The sequence below is a fragment of the Myotis yumanensis genome, unplaced genomic scaffold, assembly GCF_028538775.1.
Source record: "Myotis yumanensis isolate MYYU_CA2020_CCGP unplaced genomic scaffold, mMyoYum1.0.hap1 SCAF_3, whole genome shotgun sequence".
NCBI classification, from domain to species: domain Eukaryota; kingdom Metazoa; phylum Chordata; class Mammalia; order Chiroptera; family Vespertilionidae; genus Myotis; species Myotis yumanensis.
The window spans coordinates 58,042,494-58,064,651 of record NW_027223754.1 but is presented as its reverse complement, the minus strand read 5'-3'; the positions used below and the strand labels follow the sequence as shown (position 1 = coordinate 58,064,651).

General features: G+C 39.8%; 1 protein-coding gene across 14 annotated transcripts in view; it reads left to right on the top strand.

The window, feature by feature from the left end:
• SCEL (sciellin) overlaps positions 1–22,158 on the top strand; it is a 123,796-nt gene that overhangs the window by 3,154 nt on the left and 98,484 nt on the right. For all 14 annotated transcript variants that reach the window (XM_070408906.1, XM_070408904.1, XM_070408903.1 and 11 more), the window contains exons 2-4: positions 15,592–15,653; positions 17,101–17,218; positions 20,024–20,083. In XM_070408906.1, the coding sequence (XP_070265007.1) occupies positions 15,611–15,653; positions 17,101–17,218; positions 20,024–20,083 (221 nt within the window). In that variant the 5' untranslated portion in view covers positions 15,592–15,610. The remainder of the gene's footprint in view (positions 1–15,591; positions 15,654–17,100; positions 17,219–20,023; positions 20,084–22,158) is intronic.

Here is a 22,158-nt window from a genome sequence, read left to right as displayed (position 1 = left end):
ACACTGCTATAAAAAGGAAGGAACTCCTACCATTTGCAACAGCATGGATGGACCTGGAGAGCATTATGCTAAGCAAAATAAGTCAGTTGGAGAAAGATAAATATCACATGATCTCACTCATTTGTGGAATATAATGAACACCATAAACTGATGAACAAAACCAGATCCAGAGACAGAGAAGCATCGATCAGACTGTCAGGCCTCAGAGGGAAGGCAGGGGAGGGTGGGAGTAAAGAGGAGAGATCAACCAAAGGACTTGTATGCATGCATATACTAATAAGCATAACCAATGGACACAGACACTAGGGGGTGAGGGTAGGAACGAGGAGGTGGGGGGAGAGTGGGGGGGGATAAGGTCACATATGTAATACCTTTATCAATAAAAAAATAATGAAGAAACATTTTAGTTTAATGTAGTCCCACTTGTTTCTTTTTGCTTTTAATATCAGATTCAAGCAATCATCACTAAGACCTAAGTCAAGGAGCTTACCACCTATGTTTTCTTCTTTATGATTTCAGGTCTTACATTCAAATCTTTGATCCATTTTGAGTTAATTTTTGTGAATGGTATAAGGAAGTGGTCCAGTTTCATTCTTTTGCATGTGGCTGTTCAGTTTTCCCAACCCCATTTATTGAAGAGACTATACTTCCTCATTGTATATCTTGGCACTTTTGTCATAAATTAGTGGATAATTTATGCATGAGTTTATTTCTGGGCTCTCTGTTCTGGTCCAGTGATCTGTGTGTTTGTTTCTATCATACTGTTTTAATAACTATAGCTTTATAATATAGTTTAAAATCAGGGAGTGATTTCTCCAGCTTTCTTCTTCTTTCTCAAGATTATTTTGACTATTTGGGGTTTGTTGTGATACCATATATATTTTAGAATTTTGGGTTCTATTTCTTTGAAAAATTTCATTTGAATGTAGATTACTTAGAGTAGTATGGACATTTTAACAATATTGAGTCTTCCAATTCATGAACATAAACATCTGTCCATTTATTTGTATCTTTTTTAATCTCTTTTATTAATGTCTTATAGTTTTCATACAGGGTTTTCACCTCCTTGCTTACATTTATCCCTAGATATTTTATTCTTTTTGATGTAATTATAAACCAGATTATTTTCTTTATTTCTCTTTCTGATAGTGCATTATTAGTATGTAGACACATAACAAATTTTTGTGTATTGATTTTATATCCTCCAACTTTACTGAATTTATTAGTTCTAACAGTTTTTTTTAATGGAGTCTTTGGATTTTCTATATATAATATCATGTCCTCTACAAATAGTGACAGTTTTACTTCTTTCTTTCCAATTTGGATGCTTTTTATTTCTTTTTCTTGACTAGTTGCTGTTTTTAGGACTTCTAATACTATAGAGAACTAAAATGGTGAGGGTGTCTTATTCCTGATTGTAGAGGAAAGGCTTTCAGCTTTTCACCTTTGAGTATGATGTAAGCTAATAGCTTGTCATATATATCCTTTATTATGTTAAGGTACACTCCTTCTGTACCCACTTTGTTGAGAGTTTTTATCACGTGTGGGTGTTGAATTTTATCAAATGCTTTTTCTGCATCTATTGAGATAGTCGTCTGATTTTTATCCTTCATTTTGTTAATATGGTGTATCACATTGACTGATTTGCAAATGTTGAACCATCCTTGCATACCTAGAATAAATCTCATTTCATCATGGTATATGATCCTTTTAGTGTATTGTTAATTTTGGTTTGCTAATATTTTGTTGAGGATTTTGCATTTATGTCTTCAGGGACAGGGCTATTTATCTGTAATTTTATTTTCTTGTGGTGTCCTTGTTTGGTTTTGGTATCAGGGTAATTCTAGCCTCATAAAATGAGTTTGAAAGAGTTCCTTCCTCTTCTGTTTTTTGAAAGCGTTTGAAAAGGGTTGATATTAATTCTTCTTTGAAAGTTTTGTAGAATTTTCCAGTGAAGCTATGTGGTCCTGGACTTTTGTTTGTTGGGGGGTTTTTGATTAACCACAGGAATTTTAATGGAAATACCTGAGAGATCTATTTTTCTGGTGACTTTGTAAATAAAACAAAGAGGATATGTTTTGAATGACTGAACTCATACTGTGGAATGAACTGCATATAATCACTTAATTCACCAAGCACTTAACTTAAGCAAACATGATTTAACTGATAATGTCGCATATGATTTTGCCATTAACTTGAAGCATTCTTTAAGGAGGAAGTTCAAGGGAAATCTGTTGGTTTCACACAGCTTATCTGTTGACTTTATCCTGTTTATATGTCATTTGTTGATTTCTTTTCCCTTGCTGAGAATGTTGAAATAAGGGCTGCATGTATTAATTGCTGTGTACCTGTCTATAATTGCTCAAGTTCACTTTTTTATTAAAAGTCTTTATCAAATGTATTTAAGTGTTTTTAGCTTACTGTTGTAAAAATCTATGTGATTTTGGAATTTAGGAAAGATCTTTTCTCAAATGGATGCTTTGTCAAATGACAAACACATTCATTAGGTTTCCATTTTATGTTAGTTGTTAAAGTTTTTAGAGATATAAATCATCCTTTTATTGCAATCATTAATTGGAAGAGTGCACTTTATAGCTGTCCATTAAAGACAACTGGCTTACTCCTAGGCATGAGAACTAATAGTCCTAAATGCACATTGTAATTGTATACTTGAGAGCTCTAAGCATCTAAATAATTTATTCCGTGTTTCTAGACCCAATTTCTCTGGCCTAAAAAGTTATTAAGTTTCCTTTATATGGAACCTTTTGGGGCAAAGTAGTGAACTATAAACCACATTTTTTAAACTGGGATACACACATCCTGAGAGACTATGGCAGTGTTCCAGAAAATGCACAGAAGCCACAAGATAAGCATGGCACATCTACATTGAGAGCTAATTTTAGTTCAAAGCTTTTTCAGAAAACTGCTCATCTAAAATCCTGCCTTCTTCCCTACTCCTTCCCATGTACTCTCTTGTGTCATTAGTTAAAAGCTTGAAAAGAATTCATATAGAAAGAATGCAGGAGGCTGGAATCCCAATAAACGTGGATTTAATTATGACCCCACTTTAGTTAAGGGTAACTTGTATGATTGTGCTTATCTCACAGCACCAACAGATAAAAAGAAAATTTATGCTCTAACCTGTTTGGCTCAGTAGATAGAGCATTGGCCTATGGATTGAAGGGTCCCAGGTTCAATTCCAGTCAAGGGCACATGCCTGGGTTGCAGACTTGATCCCCAGTGTGGGGCACGCAGGAAGCAACTGATCAATGATTCTCTCTCATCATTGATGTTTCTCTCTCTTCTTCTCCCTTCCCCTGACCAATCACATTACACCCACCTTGGCTGGCCTGGCGCCAGTGGGTATAATAGCGTGGTTCTCCGGACAGTTGTTCCACAGTTCGGCCGTTCGGTCACTTTGCATATTACGCTTTTATTATTATAGACTAGAGGCCCGGTGCACAAAAATTTGTGCACTCAGGAGGGGGTCCCTCAGCCTGGCCTGCGCCCATTTGCAGTCCAGGACCCCTTGGGGGATGTCCACCTGTCAACTTAGGCCCACTCTCCGGAGAATCAGGCCTAAGCTTGCAGTCAGACATCCTTGGGGAAGCCAGGGAACCCTTGGGGGATGTCCGACTAAAGGCTTAGGCCCCCAAGGGATCAGGTCTAAACCGTTAGTTGGACATTCTTAGTGCTGCCACAGGGGTGGGAGAGGTTCCTGCCACCACCACTGTGTTGGCCAGCCATGAGCCAGCTTCTGGCTGAGTGGCACTCCCCATATGGAAGTGCACTGACCACCAGGGGGAAGCTCCTACATTGAGCGTCTGCCCCCTGGTGGCCAGTGTGCATCATAGCAACCGGTCATTCTGCCATTCAGTCAATGTGCATATTAGCCTTTTATTATTATTATATAGGATGTCCCTATTACCCCCCTTTTGCCCTCTCTACCCAGCTCTTGCCCCCCACTTCTCTCTGGCCATCACCATACTGTTGTCTGTGTCCATGGGTTGTGCATATATTTTCTTTGGCTAATCCCTTCTTTAAATTCATTTCTTTAAATTTTTATTTTCAGATAAGTGCTTAGAACTGCACTATTATATATTTTCTATTATATCATTTAGAATTAAGATATCTTTTAATTGAACACTTGTAAATTTTAGCACAATTTAATAAATTATGCTAGAAGCAATTAGGAGATTTTTCATGTAATGCAGATACATTTCAATTAATATTTTATTAATTTTTAATTTTTTAATATTTTAATTTGAAATAATCTCATACATGTAAAAAGAAAACTATAACATACTACAGCATATTATATGTACCCTTCACCCAATTTCTTAGGTGTTAATAATTTAAACATAACCATTATACAACTAACAAAATTTGGAATATATTTTTCTTATAATCTCTTTAATGTTACTTAATTCATTTACTTTGTTTTTGTTAATCTTCATCCAAGGATATTTTTCCATTGAATTTTAGAGAGAGTGAAGGGAAAGGGAGAGACACATTGATTGGTTGCCTCCTGCACATGCTCTGATAGGGACTGGGGATCAAGCCAGCAACTGAGGTACGTGCCCTTGACTGGAATCAAACCTGGGACCCTTCAGTCCATGGGCTAATGCTCTATCCACTGAGCAAAACAGGCTGCAGCTTAATTTATTTACTTTTAATTTATATGTGTCTTTATATTTAAAGTGGGTTTTGTTTTTGATTCACCCTCATAATCTGTCTTTTAATTGGTGCATTTATGCCACTGACTTTCAGAGTGCTTACTGATAGAGTTACTACCATATCAGGCGGCTTCTGGGGCTTCTGGGGCCCGCCTGCGACCGGGGATCAGATCCGATCATAGGCGGCAGGCAGGCAGCTTCTGGGGCTTCTGGGGTCTCGCACGGGTCTTGGATGGCGGCTCACACTCAGTCCCGCCCTGCCTGCAGTATGCAAATTAGCCGTAATCTTTGTTGGCAGTTAATTTGCATATTATGCTGATTAGCCAATGGGAGGCGTAGCAAAGGTACGGTCAATTACCATGTTTGTCTATTATTAGATAAGATAACTGATTATGTGCCAGATGCTGTAATAAGCTTTAGAAATACAGCTGTGGGGAACATGATCTTGGTTATGATGTCAAGACTTAAAGTGTGTGGGGATGGGGGTTGGGGAAGAATATTTAGCCACACAGACAGGCAGTCTGTATGGTAATGTTATAGAGAAGTATCCTTTACTCTTTGAGTACTCAGCCTGGGAAAGTAGTGGGGCAGGTTGGGATGGTGTCACTGCATGTTTCCAGGAGGATATTTAATACATGACTTCAAATAGAAGTCTTTCCTGAAAAGAAATTAAGTAGTGAAGAAAACTCAGAAATAAGAATGTTTTAGGCACACGGCATAGAGTGAGCACAATAGCTTAAAGGTGATAAAAAGGATGAAGCCCTCAAGGAACTGGAATGACTCACTGTAGCTAAATGAAGTTAGAATTGAATGAGGGGAGGGGACTGGGGAGAAATGAGGCTGAAGAGTATGGACTGGTGAGCCTTATTAGCAACTTGGATTTTACCCTGATGGAAATAGAGCACCATTGGTATCTTGAAATAAAAAGAAATGCAATCAATAGTATGTAGAAGTAGAGTTGTAGACTTGGTGATTGCTTGGATTTTGAGGTCAGAGAGAAGGATCATGGATGGGCTACAGGGATTTTTAATGAGTGGAAGAGTTAATAGGGGAAAGATATAGAATGAAAAACAGAAAGCTGCTGATAAAAATATCACAATTAGAAGCTTAGTGAGAAACTGGGAAAACATGGATATTTCTGATAAATAAAGAAAATAAAAAGTAATAAGAAATCTATAATAAGAACCAATGGATAATTTACAAAATAAGAAGTAACCAATAAAATTAGAAAATGTGCAACTGAAGCAAAATGATAACACTTCCATCTTTTAAACTATTAAAGAGATTAATAAATGATCATTCTAAATGCTGGCAATTATATGGACTCTCATATGTTCCTAATGGATTATAAATTATTATAAGGTTTATGGAAAGAAATTTGACAATAGGAGTGAAGAACATTTTAAAAGTTATACCCCTTGGCAAATAATTACACACTTAAGGATCCATTCAAAGAAAATAATTAGAGGTGTGTTCAATGACTTTTGTATGATTTTATTGCAAAAATGGAGGAATTACATTATCCTGATAAATAGGCCCATAAGATGAAATATTCTGTAGTCACAGAAGAAATAATTATTTAATTTAAATATATATATATGTATATATATATATATATATATATATATATATATATATATATTATTGATTTTTTACAGAGAGGAAGGGAGAGGGATAGAGAGTTAGAAACATTGATCAGCTGCCTCCTGCACACCCATTACTGGGGATGTGCCCACAACCAAGGTACATGCCCTTGACTGGAATGGAACCTGAGACCCTTCAGTCTGCAGTCTGACACTCTATCCAGTGAGCCAAACCAGTCAGGGCTATTTAATTATTTTTAAGTGTCACTGAAAAATGTGTACCTGTAGGATCTAATAGGCGAAACAACAACAACAACAACAAAACAAGACAAAACAAAAAAAAAACAACCAAAAACAACAATGACTGATGAAAGGTGCCTGATTTTTTTCTTTGTGTTTTCTTGCATTTTCCATATTCTCTGTAATAAGCATGTATTACTAATATTCTGAGAAAGATTATATCTGAAGTTGGGATAAAGAATGACCACATGATAGAGCTGTTGTGAATATGAAATATGATGAAGTATTTAAGGCAACTAACAGGGTTTTGGCCCTAGTTTGTGGTCAAAATTTGGATTTGCACTCATTTAACAAACATTTTCAATTAGAACTGACAATAACCTATGAGGGGCTCTGGTGATAGGTCATTTTTATTAGCTAGCATTCTTATTAATAAATATTAACCCAGTGTTTTTGTAAAATAAAACAGCCAACTGTCCCAGAGGGTAGGACACTTTATGCTAATACTTGATGTTATCATCTGCAGAAAAGATAGGTGGCAGAAACAAGGGTGGGTGGGAGTCTTACATTAAAAATAAAAACCAACAGTAAGAAAATTTTATGGTTGGTGGTTATCAGACTCAGAAAATTGGTAGCATATAGATCTCTGACTAGCTAAAAGATTTTATCTGTGCTACATTCTGAACTGTTTCACCATCAGTAAGCAAGTTTCCCAATGTTAAAATCAGACTGCGAGGCCCTGTCTGAGAAATAGCCAACTTACAACCATTGCAGCAGGCTAAATCAGTCTACCAACCTGATAAGATTGGTTTCCTGCTACACTGCATATTTAGAATAAACAGCCCATTAATTTAAATGGGCTTGTTGACATTTATGCTTCAGGAAGCTCTGTTTGTTTTCTCCTTACATAATGTTTCATGTTCTTCTAGGTGATAATTAGTTGTTTGATGGTTTTATTTGCCTTCTAGAAGACAATGCTTCTGTTTATTGGTTGGTGATTATTGGGCCCCACTTATTCTTCTATTGAAAATGGTTTAATAAAATTTGTGCTTTTCAAGTTCCCAGGGAGTTTTCCCTATTACCAGTGATTTCTGAGATTTAAATACTAGTGGGTATAGAACCATTATTGGGTCATGAAACCCTCAAAACTTTTTCATGCACACAGGTAAATACCACCAGGGTGGATACATATGCCATTTTCTGGACATTTTAGCTGTATTTCTTATTCTATGTTAGCTTTTTAATACTTTCCATCACTATAAAGATTTCCCCTAGGTAACTATTTATATTTGGTCTTTTCCCTTGAGGTATCAACTTACATAAGTATATTAGAGGCTTGATAAATTGCTTGGAAATGCTTGGAACAGTTAAAATATTCAGTTATCACCCTGTGCTGAACTCATGAGACTTTGGTGAAATGATCAAAGAAAGTCTGCTCCAAGTCTTACTCTTGCTGGAGGTCCACCATGGATGTCTGCGATAAAGGAAATATTCTTCTCACCCTGTCTTTTAGTCTGGCAACTTTGTACCTGTTGGCCCCTTTTTGCTTCCTGGGCCTTTGGGACAGGAACTTTGGTGTTAGACTGATTTGAGTTGGAATCCTAATGGTGCATAAGCTATGTAACCTTAGGCAAACTACTCATCCTAAAACCTCTTTCCAGAAAGAACTAGTTTCACCCACTTCCAACTCCTTCCCTAGCCTTCTTCAAAAGGACTCTGATTTCACTGAAATTATTGGTCATAAAGTTTCACATAAGTATACAATGAGAGTAATAATAGTGGTACCCTTAAAGCACTGTGTGAGTCTGAAATGAAGTAATACATATAAAATTTGGCTCAAATAACTAAAACTATTACATGATCCCAAATATCAGCCATCAGAATGGAATTATTTTTTTATGCTTTTTGTTGTCTTGTTTTTTGGTCCTCTCTTATTCTTTATTTTGTTCACTTATTTTTGTTGCACAGTTTTTCCTTTTCTGTCTTACTGTTCCTATTCTCTTTTCTTTTGCCCCACCCAATTTCAGTTTCTTTGCCCATATAATCTTTCTTAAAAGAGAAAGTTAACAGGGAATGGTGAAGTTATTATTATAAGGCAAGCCAGGAGGCATTTTGTTCTTGGGCGGGAAGGGAAGAGTGAAATCTACAAAGTCTTTATGTCAAGAGGACCCAAAAGATGAAGAATAAGATTGTAACTTAGTTGGGAGATGGCCTGGGGAATTCTTGGAGTTGGGACAGTAGGAGATGAGGCTGGGATCAGGCTATGGGAAGAGCAGGTTGATGGTTCTAAGTGGTCCCAAGGAAGTGCTATAAATTGAGAAAGATCATAAGGAGATAAAGAAAAGCTGAAAAGAAGGCAATTTAAGAAATGAGATGCTTGATAGCTTCAAATACATCCAGAGAGCACTAAGAAAGTTTATTAGTTTTGTGATTGAGAATTTCAGATGAGTGATTTCATTTAAACCAAAAGACAGATGTCTTTACAGAAGCTGTAGGTAGTGGGCCAGAAGTTGAAAAGTTTCTTTTCCCCTCTATCCTAATTAACTGTGATGTCATGATTTCATATAAGAGTTTCCAGCTTGTGTATTCAGTGCTTTAAACTCAGGAAAAGGTTTTTGTAGTTCTCAGCATAATAGACACACAGCTTTCACACATTTTTCCCAATAATATTCCAGATTTAAAATACAGTTGCTGGTGTCTGCCATTGTTAGTCATATGTACTGGTAACAGCTTTTAGAGGAGCCAAGATTGGAGTTTCATCTTTCTTAAGAAAGTGAGAAGTTAAAACCTTAATTAGAATGAATGATGGCACTTAGATATGAGTACAGTTGGCTGAATAGAGACTAAAAGAGTGTTGAGTAGATTTGAAACTCAGGATAACCTCAGTCCCTACATAAATAATTCCTTTAAAGAACAATATACAATTAATATTGTGTTGCATATATTTTTTATACTACCAATTTGAGAGGGTTGTAATCTCTAATGCACGCTATAAAAGGTTATTCTAACAAGGGCATTATTCACAGAGACATATTTTAATAACAAGAAATATTCATGTATAAAATATTGCTATATATTCTGGACAAGATGAAAGGAGTTCCACTGCAGTAAAATTTCTGTGCAATTAGAAGGTGAGGAAATAGAGGCTTGCACTTTAGCAGTTTTAGATTAGAGTCTCTAAACCTACCCAGTGGGTTGACATGAGATGGTTAGGGTGAGATGGCCAATGGGTTTTAATGGGGGAAAAGAAGCAGAGCAGGTGGGGCTGAAGGAGGACATGCAGGAGATGTAGGAAAATACACAGAGATTTGATGAGAAACATTATTTCCTCACAATATTGGACATTTGCATTAAAATTACTGCACACTTATCAAACTATTATAACCTTAAACATTGAATACTTTAGTTTCCTTTCTCATTTACCTTCTGTAAATGAATAGCATGGGCCTAGGAAAGAGTATAAAATGTTACCCAGCTATCTAATGGGGAGATAGGTCCAGGGAATGATTAGGGCCAGGCTACTCATGGCTTCAGTGTGGTCATGGGATGGGTAAGGCTTGAGGCTAAACCTGTCCAGGGTTGATGGAGCAGTCATTCATTACTGCTGTTCCTTCCAGCTACTCTCCCATTATTTTTCTTTTTTAAAAAATTTTCTTTATTGATCGAGGTATTTACATATGTGTGTCCCCCACCCCTTGCTCATGCTCTCACCTCCTGGTGTCTGTGTCCATTGGTTATGCTTATATTCATGCATACAAGTCCTTTGGTTGATCTCTCCTCCTTACCCCCACCCTCCCCTACCTTCCCTCTGAGGTCTGACAGTCTGATCGATGCTTCTCTGTCTCTGGATCTGGTTTTGTTCATCAGTTTATGTTGTTCATTATATTCCACAAATGAGTGAGGTCATGTGATATTTACCTTTCTTCAACTGACTTATTTCACTTAGCATAATGCTCTCCAGGTCCATCTATGCTGTTGCAAATGGTAGGAGTTCCTTCCTTTTTACAGCATCATAGTATTCCATTTTGTAGATGTACCACAGTTTTCTAATCCGCTCATCTGCTGATGGGCACTTAGGGTGTTTCCAAATCTTAGCTATGGTGAATTGTGCTGCTATGAACATAGGGGTGCATATGTCCTGTCTGATTGGTGTTTCTGGTTTCTTGGGATATATTCCCAGATCTCCCATTATCTTTCATCTTTTGGAACTCCAGGACATTTCCCTGAGTGTTTGGTATTGAGCATATCACACGATACTTCGAGCGACATATAATGTGTGTCCTGAAAAGAGCCCATGGAGCTACAGTCACAGCTCCTGGTTACTGTATGACCTTGGGCAGGTTTTTAACTTTTCTGAGTTTTGGGTCCTATAATTAACTATAATAATACTCATCTGGAATAATTAAATATATAATGTGGCACAATCTGAAACACATGGTAGATACTCAACAAGTGAACCTTAATGGGAACATCAAACAAATAAACATATTGCTAGGGATAATATCTATACTAATAAAAGGGTGATATGCTAATTAGACCGGGTCAACTGGACATCTTCTGGTCATCCAGTCCTCCTTCCAGACAAAACCACAGTTGTGGAGGCCGAGGCAGAGGTGGTTAGGGGTGATCAGGCCAGCAGGGGAGGGTGGTTAGGGGTGATCAGGCCAGCAGGGGAGGGTGGTTAGGGGTGATCAGGCAGGCAGGCAGGTGAGCAGTTAGGAGCCAGAGGTCCTGGATTGTGAGAGGGATATCCCGGATTGGAGAGGGTGCAGGCTGGGCTGAGGGACCGCCCCCTCCCCCGCCCCCCGTACATGAAATTTGTGCACCAGGCCTCTAGTTTTACTAATAAAAGAGTCACTAATATCTTATGTTTTGTAGATCACCATGGGCTTTTAGACCTTTTATTTGCTCCACAATGGCCTCATAACAGGTAGAAAGAACATTATTAGACTTAAGTAGCTGAAATATAGAAATCTCCCGAACAGCTTTATTTTTCTCTTGCAAGAAGTTCAGAGAGAGAGAGAGAGATAATCCAGGGCTATTGTGGCAGCTCTAAGATACTGTCAAGGAACCAGACTCCTTCTAATTTCCCACTCTGCCATTGTTAGTGTGTGACTGTAGTCCTGGTGGTTAATCCATGGTCCCATGGAGGCTGCTCCTACCTTTTGCAGGGCATCCTAGTTCCTGAGAAGGGAAGGGTTAGGTCAAAACACCAAGGCACTTTCATGGAAGAGGCAACAAGATAAAACGGGGAAAGCAAGTGGGTTTGCTGGAAACTCTTCCAGGAAAATACATCAAGGACTTAGGTGGAGTTAGTGAGATGTTTATAGGATACCCAAGGCTAGTAACTGGCAGGAAGAAGGAGGTTAACAGCCACGATATTGTTTGGAAGTCTTATCTCATTTGATTCCTTTTAGCTAGGACTTCTGGAGAATGCCTAGCTACCAAAGGCAGAGATACCAGACCCTCTTGTAGAATGTTGGATCTGACTAGAGCAGGCCCTAAATGTGAAGAGGAGATACCTGCTTTTCTCTAGACAGCTCTCTGCAGGAAGTGATGACAATCTGGAGTCCCTGACATAGAGGAAAGATGATGAATCTTGAGCTACAGAAGTTTAGGTTGAGTCCCAGCTTGGCCAGTGTTCAGCTAGTCAAGCTTCTGTATCTGCAAAATAGGGATTATGTCACACTTAAAACACTGTTGTGGAAACTCAAAGAGATAAAATGTAAATAACTATAAAGTCATCGAAAGTATTAGTATTGTCTGAACTTTCCTCCTTACCTAGCAGAGCCTAAAGGGAGAATTGAGATGGGATATCAAGGAAAATCTAAAAAATAACATCCATATAGAATCATACAAATATCATAGTTTAATGCCTGGTTTCTTTCATCACTTAACATGTTTCAAGTTACATCCGTATTGTAACATGTATCAGTACTTCCTTCCTCTTTATTGCCGAGTAATAGTCCATTGTATGGATATACCACATTTATGTATCCATTCATTCCATGATGAGCATTTGGGCTGTTTTCAGTTTTGGGCTGTTTTAAATGCTGCTGCTATGCCCATTTGTGTACAAGTGTTTGCGTGGACATATGCCAAGAGAATAAAAGGGAGAACACAGAGAAGGCTGCTCTGTGAGGGTTTGTCCTCTGCAGTGATTCCTTGAGAGGCTGCTCTGGGTCTCGTGCTGCTGGGCACTGGAGGCAAAAGTCATGGGACTTCCACAGAGAGAGATGCCAAGAGTCAGGCAGGCCCCTGCTGTCTACCTTCCTTCTCTCACTCTAATGCCAGGGCACCTGTCTGGACTTGCAAAGATTCGTGATGAGCATTATTTCTGGTTGCTGAATAAGGATTTGGCTTTGGTTTAGAAACTAGATTCTGCTTCTTATCACCTTCCGCATGTTAGATATGTACTCTCCCTGAGCTTGGGTTGTCTTATCTGGGAGATGAAGGTAATAATAACTATCTTGCAGACTTTATTTGAGGATGGGAGACAATGCCTATGAGGTAACCTGTTCAGAGTAGGTGTTCAACTAATAGGTATTTACATTACTAGCAATTGCCCTGTGCGGTAGGACATTAATGACATAAGGGCTCAGGTCAGAGATAGTGTGGTCCAAAGCTCTTGGAATGACTTAGTACTGAGAAATGTTTTAATCACTTTCCCCAGAAGAACTTTAGTAGTTTGCTGGGGCTGCCACAACAAAATAACACAGTCCGGGGAACTTAAACCACAGAAATTTGTAGTCTCACAGTTTCAGAGACTAGAAGTCCAAGGTCAAGGTTTTGTTGTCAGGTTTTGTTTCTTGTGAGACCTTTTTCCTTTGTTTACAGATGGTCACCATTTCTCTATGTCCTTGTATGGCCCTTTCTTTGTGCACACACATCTCTGGTATCTCTTTGTGTGTCCAAATTTCCTCCTCTTATAAGGATACTAACCAGATTGGATTAGGGCCTATCCTCATGTTCTCATTTAATGTTTAAAGACACTATCTCCAAATACATTCACATCCTGAGGTATGAGAGTTAGGGCTTCAACATATGGATCTTCAGGAGTCACAGTTTGGCCCACAACAGCACCCAGAGAGCACCTGCTCTGGGAATATAAAAAGATGGGTGCTTTCAGACACCCCAAGTTATACCTATAAACGGTTGCCTGATAATAGTACCAATAGCATTTATTGTTTAACAAAGTGCTTTTTAAAAAAAATTTTGTTTTATTGCTTAAAGTATTACAAAGAGTGTACATATGTCTCCTCCCCCCCACCCTTGACCTTCCTCCGGCCTCCCCTACCCCCCAGTGTCTTGCATCTATTGGTTATGCTTATATGCATGCATACAAGTCCTTCGGTAGACCTCTTACTCACCACCCCCCGCCAACCCTCCCCGGCCTTCCCGCTGTAGTTTGACAGTCTGTCTTAGGTTGCAAAGTGCTTTTTGTGTGCATTACTCATTGGCTCATCACAACCACCTCATGTAGTTGATGGCTGGTGTCATTAGCCCCATCTTAGAGGGAGAGAAAGTAGTTCAGTTGCAGAACTTGGATGTGATAAAGCTGGGCCTGGGGTGTGCTTCTGCCCTGAGAGCTGATGCCCCTCCAGCATTGCATTCCCTGCCCAGTTGGATGAACTTTCCAAAAAGCAGAACACCGCACCCGGGGCGAGCAGATGTCTCTGGCTGCCCAAGAATTTTCTAGTTTTAAAATGGAAAGTCTCACGTTAGCGGAAACTCAGAGCGGACTTATCCATGAAACAGAAAAGGCAGTACCTAGTGCCCGTGATTTTTTTAGGGGCCCGCAAAAAGCTTCTAATTTTTATTCCCTTTATCAGCAGAAGAAAAAGTAAATAAATATAATAATAATAATGAATATATAATAGTGTAGTCAGCATGAATTATTCATCTTTATACTAACATAATCATAAATATAATTTTAAGTGTATGTGTGTATGTGTATATGTGTAAAGGAAATCTCTAAAAACCTGATATGTCCTGTATGTTATCAGTTGAAATTTAAAAATGTATGTTACAAAAAAAAAATTTTTTTTAAAAAAGGAAGAGGCTCACACACACACAAAAAAAGTGCCTAATATAGGCCTGGAAACCCAATCAATTCTAGGCAAACTGGGACTGTGGTTTGCCTTAACCCCTTAATAGCTTAGAAGTGGTGGTTGGTCATAGCTGAGAAACTTGGGGCTTCCCCAAGCAGTGGTTACCTAAATGATCAGTGTTCCCAGCTCTGTGATTGCCATGCCCCTGGCTGCTTCCTTCCTCATCACACTTCAGTTGCCTGGGTTCACCTTGGCTCCCTCAGAGGAGCCATGCGCCCTCCTTGGGGCGCTCTGCATAACGTGCTGTCAGTTCCACGGCTCATTTTATTGGCCTGGGTAGCCACTTATCTAACTCATCTTTTGCCCCCAAATACTGGCTCAGTGCCTGGCATATCATAGGCATTGAATGCATATTTATATATTTTAAATTTTTTTCATTATCATTCAGATATATATATATATAATTGACAGTATTACAGATGTTCCTCATCCTCCCCCCACCAAAATGCACATTTACTGATTGAATAAATGGATTAACTGATGGCCTAGTTCAGTCCCTTGCTTGTTCTATAACATTGGGGACACTAAACACTCTGGGTCTCAGTTTCTTCATCTGTAAAATGAACACAGTGGAATAGATGAACTCTCAGGCTCTTAGGGGGCACTTTATGCCATGTATTCATTATATCAGATCCTGTGACTTTGTCATTGCCAATGAAAAATGTGTCTCAGCCCCGGCAGGCATGGCTCAGTGGTTGAGCATAGACCTATGAACCGGGAGGTCATGGTTCAATTCCCGGTCAGGGCACATTCCCAGGTTGCAGGTTCAATCCCCAGTAAGAGGCATGCAGGAGTCAGCCAATCAATCATTCTCTCTCATCATTGATGTTTCTCTCTCTCCCTTTCCCTCTCCCTTCCTCTCTGAAATCAATAAAAAAATATTTTAAAAAAGAAAAGAAATATGTCTTGTTAGAAATGGAGAGTCCCTTGTAGATTCATAGAGTCATTGTTGTGTTTTCCCCACCCCCATTTTTCTTTTAGATCTGTACTGGAAGGCAGCATGTCCAATGTTTCCTTAAGAAAACCATCTCCCACAGGAAACGGTATGTAGATTTTTCCCTTCCTCAGAAAACTGAAAAATCTGGGGAAAACAACTCACAGGTCCTAGTGATTTTATACAGATACTAGAGGCCTGGTGCATAAAATTTGTGCACAGTAGGGGGAGGTCCCCTCAGCCCAGCCTGCACCCTCTCCAATCCAGAACCTCTTGGGGGATGTCCAACTGCCGGTTTAGGCCCCATCCTGGGGATGGGGCCTAAACCGGCAGTTGGACATTCCTCTCACAATCCTAGACTACTGGCTCCTAATTGCTCACCTGCCTGCCTGCCTGGTTGGCCCTAACTGCCCCGCTGCTAGCCTGGTCACCCCCAACTCCCCCCCTCTGCTGGCCTGGTTGCCCCTAATTGCTCCCACCTGCTGGCCTGGTCACCCCCAACTGCCCCCCCTGCTGGCCTAGTCACCCCTCACTGCCCCCCTTGCCAGCCTAATTGCCCCCAACTGCCTCCCCTGCTGGCCTGGTCTCCCCCAACTGCCCCCCTCTACTGGCCTGGTTGCCCCTAATTGCTCCCACCTGCCGGCCTGGTCACCCCCAACTGCCCCCCCCTGCTGGCCTAGTCACCCCTCACTGCCCCCCTTGCCAGCCTAATTGCCCCCAACTGCCTCCCCTGCTGGCCTGGTCGCCCCCAACTGCCCCCCTCTGCTGATCTAGTTGCCCCTAACTGCCCCCCCCTGCTGGCCTTGTCACCCCCAACTGCCCCCCACCCCTGTCAGCCTGGATGCCCCTCACAGCCCCCTTGATGGCCTAGTCGCTCCACATAGCCTGCTGTTCAGTTGTTTGGTCGTCCCTCACTACCCCCCCCCCCACCTGATTGTAGGCAGCCATCTTGTGAGGGCGTGAGGGTTAATTTGCATATTACCTCTTTATTATATAGGATTGAATGCTTAGAAGCAACTGTCTAATTTAATTAGCATTGCTAAAGTTAGGCTGAAGAAAAAAGTTCGAATGCAACAGCTTTTACTCATGTAATTGCAATCCAGAAATTTTTAAAAATAGAATCAGTAAAAATGTCCTGTTTTGTGTATGGCCTTCTATGTTCCTGGCTCCCATTAGATCAAAGAAGTAAGTTATTTATAACCATAAAGCTTTTAAAATAGTCCTATGCATACTTCGGAAGCATATTTCTTTCTCAAGTAAAATGGCCACCCACGAAGCCCTGCCCTTGTTTATCCTAGGCCCGTGGTTCGATGTTCCCGGGTGCCAGACTGGGCCTCATGAGCTGCATGGGCAGTTTCAGTTGGCACCTGAGCAGTTACATGTTATCTTTGATGATGGGGTGTGGGATTTGTTTTTTCTTGCTTGTACATCCTACTTTGAAACAGTACTGGACTTGCCAGCTAGAAGGTTGATGCTGGCCAATCAGATGTGACTTTCAAAATTTCTAGGTTAACAAACCCACACTCAAGTCCATTCTTTCATTTTTCTGTTGACAGCTATGAAGAGTTCTACTCAGGGAACAACACAGAGACAACAGGGTTTTCTCGAGGTGAACAAAAGAAGGACTTTCTTACAGGATAACAGCTGGATAAAGAACCGTCCTGAACAAGAAAGGTAAGGGGATGTGGAGTGGGTGGACAAGTAGAGAGAGAGAGAGAGAGAGAGCTATTTTCTGTTTGGGAAGTATTCCCATCTAAAAAGGGAATACTTTCATTTTAAAACACTTTACTACATGGCTTAATTTTTGGTAAGATTTATGAAGCATAAATTGGTAGCAATAGATTTTCAGGAACATCACTACCATTTCTACTGTCCACATACCGAAGAGGTGAAATGTTTTCTTCAGGTGAAAACATGTCTGGTGTCTGCTACTCACTTCTAAGTTTAGGAAAGGATACCGAGGAAGATAAAAAAGTTCTCTTGGGATATCTGAGGGTGTATATTTGCTGGAGCTGTTTCACTATTCTCTTTGCAAGAGAAAGCAGGGTTTCATTGTTATAACCAAATAGATGTTTGTGGCGGGGAGATTTCTGGTGCATGTAGACCATGTCAGTTGAAATAAACACAGAATAGTATGATTGCACATTTACAAATGTAATAACAATTTGAAATAAGATTTATTTATGCACAAGTGAAGTCAATAAATTTGTAACTAATTTTAGTCCCAACTAGCTATCCCCCTCCAGCTGGTGGTAAATATGGTATTACTTTGAAAGGGAAAAGACTTACCATTCAGAAAGCTTGGTCTGCTTTGAGCATTGTTTCAATGATGATTTTAAAGTTATGCCATATTGTCTTCCTGCCAACATAGATTTACAATAGACATTTGTCCAGCCCAGATATATCTTTATTATAAATTATGTATATACATGTGCACACTTTTTTGATTCCCTCTTATGCATCAGGCTTGGCACTAGGTACTTTACGTATCAAGCATTAGTAAATCTCACAGCAATCACACACATGTGTAATGAGGATAAAATACTGTCAAGTCCATAAATGAAGATGTCTAGACATAATGGGAAATCTGAGGCTCAGAGAGGTTAAGTAACTTGTCCAATGGCACACTACTATTAAGTGGTGGAGTCAAGATTTTAATGTGACCATTATCTTTCCATTATACCAATGGTTTTCAATCCAATCAGGGTAATTTTACCCTCAGGGGATGTTTGGCAAGACATTTTTAGTTATCAAAAGGGGAGGAGTACACCTGACATCTAGAGGGTCGAGGACAGTGATGCTTCACAGGACACTTCCCAGAACAAAAATGATCAAATCCATAATGTCACTAGTGCTGAAGTTCAGAAAACCTGCATTACACAATACTTACTCTGAATTTACTGTCTATTGGTGGTTATTTGAGGAGTATACTTGTAACTGTTAAATAAAAAATGTCTTGTGATTAAATATTATTTTAAGGGACTATGGGCATATTTGGAGATTCACACTAACTTTTAGAGTTAACACTCTTGGACAACAACTACTTCCTTCTGTGAAGCAACATTATGACTTCTGTCAGAGCCTAATATGGCATTTCTGTTTTTTTTCATAGCGGTAGAGTGATGTCAAATGTAGAGCATAAATTTTGGGTTGCAAATATTTGCACAGATGGGTAAAGACAGAGATGTCTAAGACAAATTACACTTGGCAGGAATGATGGTTTTTATGCCAAGCATGCCTCCTTAAAAAGTCCCAGGGAAGCCAGCCTGGGTAGTATGACAGCTGCTAAATGAGGGGAAATTGGCTCCAATGTTTCCCCTACTCCCACTGGCACAGTTTTGGGCTATGCGTTATAATTTTTCTTCAGGTGAAAACATGTCTGGTGTCTGCTACTCACTTCTAAGTTTAGGGAAGGATACCAAGGAAGATAAAAAAGTTCTCTTGGGATATTTGAGGGTGTATACTTGCTGGAGCTATTTCACTATACTTCTTTGCTTCTAATTGTCTACTATTGTATTTTTATAGCTTTATTATACATGGTTTCAGAGTGTTGAGTAACATTAGTGGAGCAGAACCAGGAAAAATGTGGTATTTCAGGTTTGATTGGGTTGACATGAAAAAGGTTCAGGTACTTACTCTCTGCCTTGGCTCAAGACCAAAGGCTCTACTACATGTTTTGACATTTCCTAAGATTGCCTGTACTTTGAGGTCTGCTGTACAAACTAAGAAGGACATGGCTTTGGGATTTTCTGTCCAATGGTCTTTTGCAGGGTTGACCGATAGGAAAAGCAAAAGTTTGGAGTAAAGTGGTCTGGGTCCTAGACCCATCTCTGTCACTTGCTAACCTTTTGGCCTTAGGAAAGCCACAAAATCCCTGATCAATTTCCTTATCTATGAATTGGATAGGAGGGTGTCTCCCCTGCCTAATTCATAGGGTTAAAGACCAGAGCACACTGGTATTCTCATGGATCAAAAATGGGCTGTATCTCCTGTGAATAATTACCAAATAATATTAGTAATTATTTTCCTACACTTGTCAAGGAAAACTATCAAGTCCATAAAACGAAGATGTCTAGACATAATGGGTTTAATTAATTTTAGAACATTTTTATAGAAAACTTTTGCCTCCCTGTAAAAAAGTGACTCTCCTAATGCATACAAAGCAGACGGCCTCGTGTTCCCACACTCTGATGGAAAATCAAAACAAAACAACAAGCACTCACTCCATTGTTGAATCACATGGAAATCTCATGGAATAAATTAGAATAACGATCATTTGTACTGACAAACTTGTTTCTTTCCACCGTGCTCTTTCAAGTGGGGACTGGTTCAAATGAATACATAGTTGTGTTTTTATGCCTGAAGTAAAATGAATTAACCTTGCCAAAAATTGTGGGCTGTTTAATGTCTCCCTTATTTAGCGATTACTAAATACTGTGGTAACTTTTCATGTGACTTCATTTTGTTCTTTCTCTGCAGAGATGAAAATTACGGGAGGGTGGTGCTGAACCGACATAACTCCCATGATGACTTAGAGAGGTGAGTGTTTCAGACAAACTACGTCATTAGCAGAAACACAAAGGCGGTCATTTTTGAGAAGACTTGTTCAAGACAGGCTGCATATTTGCGGTTGCCTCGGGCTTTCCTTGATGTCTGGGCACGTGAAGGATACTCTGTGATATCACCAGGGGTTTGCACAGGGCAAACTCTGTGCTTCTCCAGCTCTATGCTTCCCTACATGCAGCTTGAAGAGTAGAATAACCCATCCTCTACTTCTGATGGGAAAGGGAAAGAGAAAGGGCTCCCACAGAGACTTGACCAGATAAGTTATCTCTGAACCGTAGAGAAAGGAACTCTAAAATGCAGGCCTAACAGCTCCAATGTTCACATGCTTTCTGAGATAGTACACTCCTTTTTGGAAATTTCTAGGTTTGTAGAAAACCAGCAAATAGTCAGTAGCAAATGGACTGACAAAGACAAATTAGTACGGAAAGTCAGACAAAACTAGTAATCATAATGATTTAAATAATCTAAGATTGATAAAATAAATAGATAATATTCTTATTAAGACACATTTACACTCGCACACATACAACCACACCCATCAAAAGAACCCAATTATTTATCAGACACAAGTTTTATCTGGTCCAGTGGCCTGCATGTCACCAAGGCGTACATAGGAAAGGAGTGCAGTTGTCTTTCATGGTGTGATCTTTAGAAAGTTAAGTAGATACCTTCAATATGTCTATTTTGGAAACTTTTATTTGTGAACTTTTCTAAACTCTTTTAAACCTGGTCATAATTTTGACCTGTTGTAAGGTACTGACTGAGCTTACAGCCCTCTGCACAGAGTGTTTGGTTTTCTGGTTTCCAGCCTCAGCTCTCCTGATTCAGTGACTGCTCTGAGGTTCGGCAGCCTCTTCCTGCACCTTCTCCTTGCTCTTCATCAGCTTTGTTCTCAGTGAGCCCCATGTCACCAAACAACAGAGCCTGATCACTAAGTCTAGCCCCCAGTGGAATTGCTCCTCCATTTTATTGGCCCCTCTGTGGGACTATTAATAACGTGAACAGAAACACTAAGCTTCATGTTCTCAGTGTGTTTTAGGATAACAGGATCCTAAGGCCTGTGTGCTTATTTTATATGTGAAATTATTTTGGTTTCCTGAAACCTTCCTGTTGGTAGGCAGCATTTTGGCTTAAGCAGCACACTTTTATCTTCAATAGCAAAAAACCTTTAAGCCCAAGACATTTTCCCTTTGACTTACATCTAGTGCTCAAATTTTTTCCTTGCACTTGCTCAAACAGATGTCCACTTGACACTTGTTTGCCCCTTTGCTGAGGCTATATCCACTTTGGTGTTTATTTAATACCACTTTGGAGCACCTACTATGTGTTGACATTGTGCCAGGTGCTGGAAATACAAAGATGCATAAGATACCATCCTTAAGGAGCTCTCACACTCATGAAAAATAGAGGGATCCATAAACTAAAACACTAAATTTACCATGGACAGTGCCCTTGTGGAAGTGTGTGGGGAAGCTTTGGGGAAGAGAGAGGAGAGAGAGAGACTAACTCTGCCTAAATAGAGGTCGTGGTCATTCAGGTGAGTGCTGCTGCCTGAAGGATGAAGAGGAAAGATTCCCAAGGAGGAAAGGGTAGCTGGTGGACATGGGGCCTGGAAAGAAGCACTCCCAGCAGAAGTGACAATGTGTGCAAAGAGCTCCTTGTGATCAGAGACTGAAAATAAAGAAATAGAAAATAATAAATTCTCACCACTCTAGACAAACTAGAAAATTGTACGCTGCACTTATCACAAACTAGAAAATTGTACGCTGCACTTCTCTGACAGGTCATTAAAACATGTCAAATAAGCACAAAGGACACTTGCACAGATGCCTACTGTGAGCCAGGTGCTATTGTAAGGTCTGGAAACAAAACGAAACCCCTGCTGTCATAGAACTTGCAGCCCAGTTGAAGGTGGAGGAGAGAGGGATGGAAATGAAATAACCACAATATAGTATGTTCTGCTGTGATAAGTGCCAGGAAGACTAAAGCCAACAAATGGGCACACAGCGACAGTGTCAGAAGGGGCAGCTTTATGGAAGGGCCGGATG